This window comes from Ustilago hordei (genome assembly GCF_900519145.1).
Source record: "Ustilago hordei strain Uho2 genome assembly, contig: UHO2_contig_02, whole genome shotgun sequence".
Classification (NCBI taxonomy): Eukaryota; Fungi; Basidiomycota; class Ustilaginomycetes; order Ustilaginales; family Ustilaginaceae; genus Ustilago; species Ustilago hordei.
In genome coordinates, this window is record NW_024545252.1 from 295,071 (window position 1) to 306,655 (window position 11,585).

The 11,585-nt window shown below is 51.0% G+C and overlaps 5 protein-coding genes across 5 annotated transcripts; all 5 read left to right on the forward strand.

Moving 5' to 3' along the window:
- Positions 1–294: 294 nt before the first annotated feature.
- On the forward strand, positions 295–1,143 carry UHO2_00866 (uncharacterized protein; the record flags this gene model as incomplete). The annotated part of the gene is made up of 2 exons (XM_041553334.1): positions 295–932; positions 1,023–1,143. The coding sequence occupies 2 exons, from the start codon at positions 295–297 to the stop codon at positions 1,141–1,143; spliced, it is 759 nt and encodes a 252-aa protein (XP_041409268.1).
- A 260-nt stretch (positions 1,144–1,403) lies between these two features.
- UHO2_00867 (uncharacterized protein) lies at positions 1,404–2,486 on the forward strand (the record flags this gene model as incomplete). Its single annotated transcript, XM_041553335.1, has 1 exon — positions 1,404–2,486. One exon carries the CDS (start codon positions 1,404–1,406, stop codon positions 2,484–2,486), a length of 1,083 nt encoding a protein of 360 aa, XP_041409269.1.
- A 3,488-nt stretch (positions 2,487–5,974) lies between these two features.
- UHO2_00868 (putative deoxyhypusine synthase) lies at positions 5,975–7,123 on the forward strand (the record flags this gene model as incomplete). Its single annotated transcript, XM_041553336.1, has 1 exon — positions 5,975–7,123. One exon carries the CDS (start codon positions 5,975–5,977, stop codon positions 7,121–7,123), a length of 1,149 nt encoding a protein of 382 aa, XP_041409270.1.
- Positions 7,124–7,878: 755 nt separating this feature from the next.
- UHO2_00869 (uncharacterized protein) lies at positions 7,879–8,781 on the forward strand (the record flags this gene model as incomplete). The annotated part of the gene is made up of 2 exons (XM_041553337.1): positions 7,879–8,039; positions 8,112–8,781. The coding sequence occupies 2 exons, from the start codon at positions 7,879–7,881 to the stop codon at positions 8,779–8,781; spliced, it is 831 nt and encodes a 276-aa protein (XP_041409271.1).
- A 1,129-nt stretch (positions 8,782–9,910) lies between these two features.
- UHO2_00870 (uncharacterized protein) lies at positions 9,911–10,603 on the forward strand (the record flags this gene model as incomplete). Its single annotated transcript, XM_041553338.1, has 2 exons — positions 9,911–10,137; positions 10,171–10,603. 2 exons carry the CDS (start codon positions 9,911–9,913, stop codon positions 10,601–10,603), a joined length of 660 nt encoding a protein of 219 aa, XP_041409272.1.
- Positions 10,604–11,585: the final 982 nt, after the last annotated feature.

Here is an 11,585-nt window from a genome sequence, read left to right on the forward strand (position 1 = left end):
GTTGATGCCACCAACCTTATCACTGACACCATCAACCTCATCATCATCAACACTCACACCAGACCTTGGTGTCATCATAACCTACATATTGATATTGATCGTGCCAAGCTACCCCTGAATGGAGTGTCCACAGAGGTCAGCCGAACCTATTCGAGACTGATACTGAGACAATAGCTGTCACACAGTTTGATAGTCACCAAGCATCTCGACAGACCGACCTGGGTTTCAGGTGCGAGACCCCTGACAGCCCCTTTACGGAGTCTCGAGCATCAGTTTGCCTCCCTGGTGGCCTCTATGGCCCTTGGGCCTCAACACAGGCCTCCCTCTGCCCCTGCCCCAGTTCCACACCCTTCCCTGCCACCTGCCCCAGCATTCCCCTTTGATGCTCCAACAGCCCCCAACAACAACAACCCTGGTGAGTCATCTGTCTGTTGCCTTTTCCCTTGGATTCCTGTAGAGACCATCAATGCAGTCTACAGGGACCTCCTCTGGCCTAGTGACCTCAGCAAGCTGTGCAATGTGTCTGCTGTGGTGTCCATTGGGGAGAAAGTGACCCTCTCTGTGGGCACTTACAAACTTGCCCTCATGCTCCCCACCCCTACTCCCATGGCCAAAACCTTCCTCAAGACCATCCCCGACTTGGTTGCCTTCTGCCAGGTCTGGATCGTCTACACAGCCCTGCATGCTGCAGCCTCCCCCGACTGCACCCTCGGCCCTGCCCTGGCTGGGTTCCTGGTACACATCGCCGAGCTGGACCATCACTTTGAATGGACATTCATTGCTGACTACATCCTCACAGTCTGTGAGAAGCGTTTTGGCCATGCTGACGCTGACACCTGGTCCAGATGTGACATGGAGGCTTTCCAAGACAAGCTCGCGATCGTGCCTACCAAGCCCCCCAAGGCCTCCACCATCACCACTGAGCCGAAGAAGTCAGGCACTGGCACCATGGTGTGCCTCTGCTGGAACAACAACTCCTGTGGTGGCAACTGTGGTCAGGCCCACACCTGTCTGATTTGCAGAACAAGGAGCCACCCATCCTGGTCCTGCCCCAACCTATCGAAATTCAAACCCTCCCAGCCTTCATTGGTTGCAGCCAAACCTGCCAACCATTCCAACGTCAAGGCGGGAGGCACTGCTTAATGACCCCAGCAGTGCTTGGTGGGTACCTGCCCAACCACCCTGTGCCTGGTGTCACCCTGACAGGCCCTCACTCTGGGCATCCCTCAGCATTTTTCGCTTCCCCCTCCTCGGACCCTTGGCGACCCCTCATGGTTGCCTCTCCACTCCTCTGATGACCTATCATGGTCATCCCCCAACACCCCCGGCGACCTATCATGGTCATCCCCCAACACCCCCGGCGACCTATCATGGTCATCCCCCAACACTGCCGACAACCTATCATGGCCCCCTCCCTGGCTCGGGGTCCTATCATGGTCTCCTCCCCAGCACAGGGTCCTATTATGGCCCCCCAGCCCCTCCCAGCCCATTCACCAGCCACACGGGCCACCGGCTCCTCTGGCTCGCCTATCACGGCACCCGGGCCTATCACGGCTCCCAGGCTTATTACAGCCACCCCACCCGGGTCCTCCACATCCCCCCCAGTCTTCGATCTCTCAGCAGCCAATGCATGCACTTGCCTCCTCCTGCAGGCCTGCTGCAGGATCCCAGCACCCCAACCCAACACCATGATTACCTCCCCAGTCTTCGATGCAACCGACACACCAGCACACTGGGGCTCCATGCAGGAGCAAGCCCCAGCCTGGCAACGCCTCCTTGCACAATACCTGGACAAGGAGGTACAGCAGCAGCTGTTGGGTGGCATCTCCCATGGGGTCTGCATTGGCTACGATGGCCCGCTCCACTCTGTTGGTCAGAGGTCTCACAACCTACCAATGGACGCTGCGGGGCTTGCCCACATCTGCCACAAGATACACACACAACTCGCGGAGGGTTGCCTCACAGTGGTGTACGACCCAACCCTGCTCGTCTGCTCCCCTGTTGGCACCGTCCCAAAACTGCATTCTGACAAGCTCCGTACTATCCACCATCTCTCACACCCCTGCTGCCCAGGCCCCCAGCTCCCTTCCGTCAATGCAGGCATCCAACCTGCTTTCATGGCACTGCAGTATGAGAGCCTCCAGCCCCTGGTCGAGTTCATCCAGACCTCATCTGGCTGCTGGCTCTGGAAAAGCGACCTCCAGGACGCCTTTCGGCACATAGTCACTTGCCTCTATGATGCCAGGCTCCTCGGTCTCTCCTTTGATGGGGTGTCCTACCACAAGAATGTGCTTACCTTTGGGGGCAAGAGCTCCCCCTGGCTCTTCAACCTGTATGCTGAGATGGTACACTGGGTTGTGAGCTCATGCCTGCCCAGCTCCCTGTCATGGGCCTGGATGCTCAAGAAGCAGGAGGGTCACTGGTTCATATGGAAGGAGCACAGGTATCGAAGATCTAGTCGATACCAGTATAGAGCATGGTCGTAGTGCAGTCTCCATGGAGACCATGGACTCCTATGGACTCACATGCAAAGGAGGACCAAGCCATATGTGAGGAGGGCCAGGCACAGCCACGAGGAGGACCAAGCTCAAGGAGCAGGCACAGCCACAAAGAGGACCAAGCTCAAGGAGCATGCAGATGGTTACCACTCAGGGGCTTGAGAGACAAGAGTCAAAGGAGTCGACACCAGGTCATGAGGAGGAGGAGCAGTGTCGAAGGAGTCGACACCACTCAGGAGGCACAAGGGTGCCAAACAAGCAGCAGGATAGCAAGGAGGAGGAGCAGTGTCGAAGGAGTCGACACAGCTCCAGAGGCACAGGGGTGCCAAGCAAGCAGGAGAGGCCCTTGAACAGTACTCGATGAAGAAGGTACTCTCTGGAGAGAGAGCAGGAGCAGCATCGCTGGCGATGCTGTGAAGAGGTATATAACCATGCTTTCTCATCATCAAAGGTCGAGTGGATCCTCATCCACTCTACTCACCATACAACTAGTCAATACTTTAGAAACACAAGTACTCATTAGTTACAGTCAGCATAGCAGCAATCTATCAAGGTTGCTCCTCATTGTAGTGTGTGTGTTGTATCACCACTACCTGATGTCCGTAGGCACCCCATAGCAGGTTAGCAGTCTGGATATAGATAGAACCAAAGGCAGTAGTCCACTGTGGTCCGGGGATCACTTCAAGCATCAAAGTCAACACACTGGACACTTGTGTTGATGCCATCAACCTTATCACCAACACCATCAACCTCATCATCATCAACACTCACACCAGACCTTGGTGTCATCATAATCTACGCATTGATATTGATTGTGCCGAGCTACCCCTGAATGGAGTGTCCACAGAGGTCAGCTGAAACCTACGATAGTATATACAACGAACGCCACCTGCTGTCACTGCGCAACTTGATAGTCACCAATACCGAGACAATAGCTGTCGCACAGTTTGATAGTCACTGAGTATCTCGACAGACCGACCTGGGTTTCAGGCGCGAGACCCCTGACACTCCCTTCCCCTCAGCCACTACCTTGACGATTTTTTCGGGGCGGTTCCAGCAGGTGAGGACTCCTCCTGCCTGGTGCACATGCTCGCCATCGCTTGCAAAGCCCTGGGCCTCAACCTATCCCCCTCAAAGACCTTCTTTGGCACCAAGAAACTCGAGATCTTGGGCATTGAGGTCAACACCGAAGCGCTAACACTCAGCATCACTGACCAGCACAGGTCCTCCATCCTCAGCACCATCCAGGCACTCCTCTGACCCAGCTGAGTCTCCCTCCTCCAACTCCAGCACATCTCTGGGCTCCTGCAGTTCGTGATGCAGGTGGCCCCTCTTGGCTGCATCCACCTCAGCTGCTTGTACACAGCTCTCTGGCATGCCCATCATTCACCCCTCAGCCTCCTCTGGCTGCCCAAACCTGCCACTGCCAAACTACAGTGGTGGCACCACCTCCTTGGCCACTGGAGCGGCTTGTCCCTCATCCTCCCCTCCCCCCTGCAGGCCACTCACATCTGGATGGATGCATGCCCCCAGGGCCTTGGGGGTTATCTTGGCCCTGCAGATCACCCAGACCTGGTGTGGGCCCGCAGCGTCCCTCGCTGGCACTGGAGGAAGAACATCTGGTTCCTCAAAGCCCTTGCCATCCTCGACTGCCTCCATGCCTCCCTCCCCCACCTCACTGGATGCAGGTTTACTCACATGGTTTTCCATGTGGATAATGAAAATGTGGAGCATGGACTGCACTCTGGGAAGTCCAGGGACCCCCTGACCCAGATGCTGCTAAGGGAAATATTTGGCCTTTGTTTTGAGCACAGCTTGGTGGTGTCCCCCTCTCAGGTCAGCAGTACTGACAATGTGTTAGCTGACCTCCTCTCCTGCCATCATTTCACTCAAATCCAGGCCTGGTTTCCTTGGGCCCACCAACAGCTGTTCTCCCTGGATCCTTCTCCCAGCTCTCTGCCACCACCCTCGCCTCCCCAGCCTTCACCAGACTCCTTGGCTACTCGACACATGCAGCTTCCCTCCTCCTGCACAGTCTTAGCGAGTGCTCCCACCACCAGTATGACTCTGTTGATGGTGAGTACCAAGCCTTCTGCCTCCAGCGTTTTGGCCCCAACTGGATGGCCCTCCCCTCCTCTGACCTGCACCTCATTGAGTGGATCACTGTGCTTGGCTGGGTGGGATGGAGCTACCATGTGGTCTGCCACCATCTCACTGCCCTGTCCTCCTGGCATGTCAACTTGGGCCTTGACTCCTCTGCCTTCTCTCACCCTCGCATGCAAAGGGCTCTCAAGGGTTTCAAGCGGCTCTACAGCATCACCCAGTGGGGCCAGAAGCTCCCCATCACCCTCTCCATCCTCCATGGTCTTCTGGACACCCTCCAGGCTGCTCTGGACTTGTCCCCATCCAACCACATCACCTTCACTGCTGCCTTCACCCTTGCCTATGTGTGCCTCCTGCATTGTGCAGAGTTCACCTGGTCCAGGCTCAATGACTCCATCCTGCAGGTTGGCTCCATTACCTGGTCCAAGACATATGCTATGCTCCATCTCGCCTGCTCGAAGATGGACCTGTTCGGGACTGGGGTTGACCTCATTGTCCCCAGGGTCAGTGGCCCCGCTTGCCCCCACACCACCTTGCATGCTGCATGCAGGTCCTGGCCACTACAGGCACCTCTCTTTGCCTTGGACAATGGCACCACCCCCTTCTCCCATGAGAGAGCCATCAGTGTCTTGCAACAGCTCCTGGGCACAATGGGCCTGCCTGCATCGGCTTATGCCAGCCACTCCTTCTGCTGGGGGGGGTGCCACCTGGGCTGCCCACTGCAGCACTTCCACCAAGGCTATCCAAGCCATGGGTTGGTGGTCCTCTGACTGCTTCCACCATTACATCGATCATCTGCCCTCTGCCCATTGTGACATTGCTGCCTCCTACCTCTTCTCCACCTCCACCCCCTGACCCTTCCTTGGCTTGACATGTGCCTCCTCCACCTTTGGCTCCCATCTCCTTCCAGAAAAACTGGACCTTGCTGTGCAACCAGTTTGCTCCTTGCAGGTCTGGCAGTCCGGGAGCCTCACGAGCCTTGTGAGCACTCTCATGCTCATCCTGCAATCCAAAACCCTCTCTTATGACCCCCAGTTGCCTTAGTTTCTTGATAGTATGAATTGAGGGATCGGATGTGTGTGTCTCACTTTTCCGCATTTAGTTGATGCGAACTGCGCCTCATCCGCCAGCACACGCACACGCACACACGCGCATCCATTTCTCATAGCATTTCGCTGTTATATTCAGGGTCTAACAGAAGAAAAAATTGAACGCTCAAACCATGAAATTTTTCAGGAAATAGCCGAGGGAAACGCTCTCTGCTGTTCAGGGTCGTGTGCAGTTGTCAAAAAAGTTGGGCTTTCTATAAGCAAAGTAGCACCGACATCTACCAACCCTTTCCTCCACCACCTTCTCGGTCACACATACCCAAGATGAACGGCTCGCAACCTCCACAAAGTGCAGGAGCGGATGGCGACACGGTAGCATCGGCGCAGGCTGCTGTATTCGTCCAGTCACAACCTCTACCTGCTGACACACCTACCGTCGTTGGACCCGACTTCGAACACCAAGACCCAAACGACTTGGCAGCACTACTCAAAAGCATGTCCAAGGTCGGCTTCCAAGCCTCCGGAGTCTCAAAAGCCATCGAGATAATCGAAGAGATGCGTCAATGGAGACTAGCCACCGATTCAGCCTATCTCGCCAACACGGACCCCGAGAAGCCCAGCCTTGTTGACGCACAAAACACACAGTGTCGTATCTTCCTCGGCTTCACCTCCAACCTCGTCTCTTCAGGATTGAGAGAAGTGATCAAATTCCTTGTGAAGAACAAGATGGTTTCGGCCCTCGTCACAACAGCAGGCGGAATCGAGGAGGATTTGATCAAATGTCTCGGTCCCACTTATCTCGGCGACTTTGCATTGGATGGCGCTACACTACGCAAGCAAGGTCTCAATCGTATCGGCAACTTGTTGGTACCCAATGACAACTACTGCAAGTTTGAAGACTGGGTCATGCCGATTCTTGATGCGATGCGTGCCGAGCAAGGCGATGATGTCTCCAATGCGTGGTCGCCAAGCCGTGTCATCGAGAGGCTGGGCAAAGAGATCAACAACGACAGCAGCATTCTCTACTGGGCAGCCAAGAACGAGATCCCCGTCTTCTGTCCTGCACTCACGGACGGAAGCCTGGGCGATATGATCTACTTTCACTCGTACAAGAATCCAGGGTTGACAATGGATCTGGTGAAAGACATTCGCAGGTTGAACGATCTCTCGGTCAAAGCACCCAAGGCGGGGATGATCATTCTAGGTGGAGGCGTATGTAAACATCAGATTGCAAATGCGATGCTCTTCAGGAATGGGGCTGACTTCAGTGTCTACATCAACACAGGACAGGAGTTTGACGGGTCAGATTCAGGAGCCAGACCGGATGAGGCTGTTAGCTGGGGAAAGATCAAATCGGCTGCGAATGGTGGGAAGAACGTCAAGGTGTATTGCGATGCTACTATCATCTTCCCCATGATCGTTGCTGCGACGTTTGGCAAAGCTTTCTGGGCAGCGAAGAAGGCGACAGCATAGCTACTTAGCATCCGGTATAGACTTATCACCAATCTTGTACTTGTATCCAGCAACCAGCATTCAGCATCGTCACCACTACATTGTCTCTCAGAAAACATTCCCGATACAGGAGTGAATGAATTGGTATCGGGCGATCTGTGATCTCATTTGTTCGGGCAAGACAACGGCTCTATGTTTTTCAACTCGATCCTTCTCGCCGACACGACAACAAGGCGACAAGATGTGACACTTGCAATTTTGGAGCTTCACTTGACTCGGGCGGTAAAGGCAATCGCCGATTCTCTACACCAGCACTCAAAGTGTGGGAAAGTGTGGAGAGTGCGGAAAGTGGAGTTCAAGGGTCGTGCGCAGGGTTCGTGTTACAATTAGTTGAAGATGCATCGGCATCTCAAGCAAGATGCATGTGTCACGGCCAAGACACCGAGGTACAGGAGGCCCACTTAAGCAAGAAGCACAATGAGGTACATGATTGTTGTCATGGCAACAGCTCAGTGGTACCCAGTATCATAGCAACACAGGAGTACAAATGAAGTGACACATCCTGTCTCAGATAGGACTAGAGCAGTGAATGGAGTATATATATGTGTTTGTCATTTAGGTTCACACTATGAAAAACTAAGCATTACATAGAACACATGGCTGTGGTAAAGGGAGTCTGATTGTGACCCCAATAATGCTGTATATTAATTGCTATCTTCAATTGATTAAGAGTCTGAAGAAGCTATCACCAAGCTAACCAAAACTCATCAACAACCATGGTAGAAGACACCAAAATGAGGACCAAAGGAAGCAGAAAAGGCAAGAACACCCAGGTTTGGGTTGACAATGATGCCACGAACAAGAATGAGCCAGAGGCTATCGACAATGAAGCCAATGAAGACACTGATTCCGACTCCAACTTCAATGATGGCAACAAGTGATATAACTTTCACACCCTAGCAAAGCTCCTCGAACCCATGCCAAAGCTCACATCATGCAGCTATTATAGCTGGAGTGCTCATGTGAAATCTTTCCTCCGATCCGTGCCCCATGTGATGAAACATCTTGAGGGAACATATGACAAGAAGCACCCAAAATGGAGCTGCTCCCTCGATGATGCTTTAATCAATGCCCTGCATGGAACAATTGACAGTACTGGGGAATACAATGTAAATTACCTCGTTCTAGATGTAATCAAGGAGTACCTTACTTTCAATCAAGTATGGAGAAAGATCAAAAAGAGTCTCATGAATGAAGCCACCAAGATGTCTCACAGACTTGCACTCATCTTGCAGCTCAATGATATAAAGATGTTTCACTTGGATGCCAGAAAGCTAATTCAAGAGATCCAGTCCATACAGACTGAAAGTAGCCTCCTTGGCAAACCATTTGCCAATGATACATTGTTCTCGGCCCTGCAGAAATACATGATCTGGCATCTGGTGTATAAGGAGACAGTTGCCACCATTCATCAAATCGATTTCAACACCCTCACCACTGCACTAAGCATCTGGCAGACTGCTGTCGAGAGCATCCCTGTGCAAAAGATTGACCCCCAACAAGCCAGTGCTAGAACTGCTGGCAATGATGATCAAAATGAATGGGCCAGAGAGACCAAAGCTGAAGCTGACAACAGCCATGCGAGCTTGAGGAACACAGGCAGACCACACCGAATCTGATGCTGGATCTGCAAGTGACTGGGACATGGTATTAGTCAATGTGACACCTCAGTCACCATTCCCAAAGACTCCCCCCTCGCTAAACCTAAATAGGAAGTGTGGTGCTCCCTCACCCTCCCATTGAAATGGCAAGACCCCCCAAACATGAAAGAAACAGCTCATTGGATCTTGGACTTGGGGGCGAGTTATCATATGGTGAACAACTATAGCATGCTCATCCATCCAAGAACTTGCTGAAAGCAGATAATTACTGCCAGAAGTGAGGTCTTGGAAGCAGCAGCTATAGGAGATGCAAGCATATCAACAGATTATGGGGAAATCTCCCTACAAAATGTATTATATGTGAAGCACCTTAATGTTAACCTTCTGTCAATGAATTCATTAATGGATGAAGGAGCACAAGTGATATTGGACACAACTGGCAGTCAAATCTTTCTAACAAATGGCATTACACTTAAGATTGCAAAGAATTGCAAGTGAGGACTTTTGGAGTTCCAAGGTGACACATGGCAAGAAAGCATGATGGCCACATCAACACCATTGTTTGAAGGTGTTGATGAGGAGTTCGAGCATATTAAGAATGAGCCAAAAGTTTCAAAGCAACAACTATGGCATGAGCATCTTGGACACCCTGGAAGAGATAAAGCTAAGGCAATCACAAGCAAGTTAAAAGATAAGCATACCATGGAATTGGATCCAAACACTGCTCTGACATGTGAGCAGTGTGTACAATCCAAGAGCACAAGTGCTTGGATGGGGCAAGGTAGTGGCAAAAGAGCTGTAGGGCCCCTGGATCTTATCCACATCGATCTAATAATAGACTCATCCCATGTGATGGAGTACACATGCATGTTGGTGCTGGTCGATGATCATAGCAAGTATGTGTATGCACAGCCATTGACATGAAAGAGTAATGCATTTATGCAACTCAAAAGGATTGTTTTGTTCCTGGAGACACAGATGGATTGGAAGCTAAAAGCAATCTGATCTGATCAAGGAACTGAATGGAGAAGCAATGATGCATTAGAATGGTTGCTAGAAAAGGGCATAGAGTGGCAAACCACCATAGGGTACAACAGCAAACAATAATGGATGGGTAGAGAGAATGAACAGGACCCTTGGAGAGAAGATGAGGATGTTGCTAATGCAGAGGAGACTACCAAAGAAGTTCTGGCCATACATGATCAGAGCTGCAGCATTCAAAATAAACCTCACTCTGAGCATTGATAATGAGTTCCCTTATCAAGCAATGTTTGGCAAGTTGCTGGAGCGAGCTTTAAGACTCCTACAAGTGTTTGGTTGTCTGGCATGGGTAAATGTACCCAAAGTCAAATGGGACAACAAGAAACTGGACCAGTGAGCTGTCGCATCCATTTTCTTGGGATACAGTCTAGAGAGAAAGGGCTGGCTCTTCTACAGTCTGGACTATAATCCAAACATGTTCTGGAGCAATTCAGCAAAATTCATGGAATCAAAGTGCTGGTCAGACAGAACAGAGTGGCAACTGGTTGACACAAAGGCACCTCCAGCAATGATGACAGAAGAGAATTTCAAAGATCTAGGATATAACAAAGAAAATATATTTGATGAAACAGATGAAGGGCCACTACAAGAATACATGGATATGGAGACAGATTCAGAAGAAAGGTTAAGTGGAGGAATGGCAGAGGTGATGGAACAAGAATCAATTGCCAAAACTCAGATTGACAGCAAATTCTTTGGACTCATGGTGATGCAACTGGAATGGAGAAAGAACCTGGACCCAACCATACATGAAGCAATGAGTGGAGAAGACAGAAAGCACTGGGAGGAGGCCATGTGAAAGGAGCTGGATGGATTGGAAGTGATGGGCATGTGGGAGATCACTGACCTCCTGAAGGGTGCAAACACTGTCAACACACATTGGGTACTCAAGATCAAAACTGATGCAAACCTCATGCCAACAAAGTTCAAAGCCTGGCTTGTGGCATGAGGTTTCACCCAATGCAAGGGCATCGACTACACAGAGGTCTTCACACCAGTAGCACCCATCCAATCCATTCGAGGGGTGATTGCTGTTGCAGCAGTACAAGATTTGGAAATAGACTCTATTGACATAAAGCAAGCATACCTGAACTCCACTATACACCATGATGTATATCTCAAGCCCCCAGTAGGAATCAAAATACCACCTGGAAAAGCATTGAAGGTAGTGAAAGGACTGTATGGTCTGAAACAATTGGGCTGAGAATGGAACATTGAGTTAGACTCACATCTCTGGACAATCAGATTTCATTGCATGCTGAGCACACCATGCCTATACTCAAGAGGGACAGGTGACAAGATCACAATCATTACAGCATACATGGACGACATGCTGATAACATCACCCAGTCATGATGAAGTAGACTGCACTAAATGAGAGATCATGGACAAATGGGAGACACAAGACAACAGAAGGATCAAAGAATTTCTGGGTATCAAGATCACATGTGATAGAAGACAGAGGAGGATATCTCTGGGTCTAATGGCATACATCAAAGCAATGGTGAACAAATGGTTAAGAGGAGCAAATGAGAAATCTTGGGTACCCATGCTGAGCATAGTGAATGTCACCGGAGGCGAGAGATGTGAACCTCAATGAGCAAAGAAGTATCAAGAGTTGGTCAGCCAACTATTATGGGTCTCCAACACAGCCTGACCAGATATTGCCTTTGCTGTTGGCATATTGTTGTGATATATGTCAATCCCAATCAACAGTGCATGGAAGGCAGCCATTCATGTGGTAAAGTACCTGAACCAGATGAACAGATATCAGTTGCACT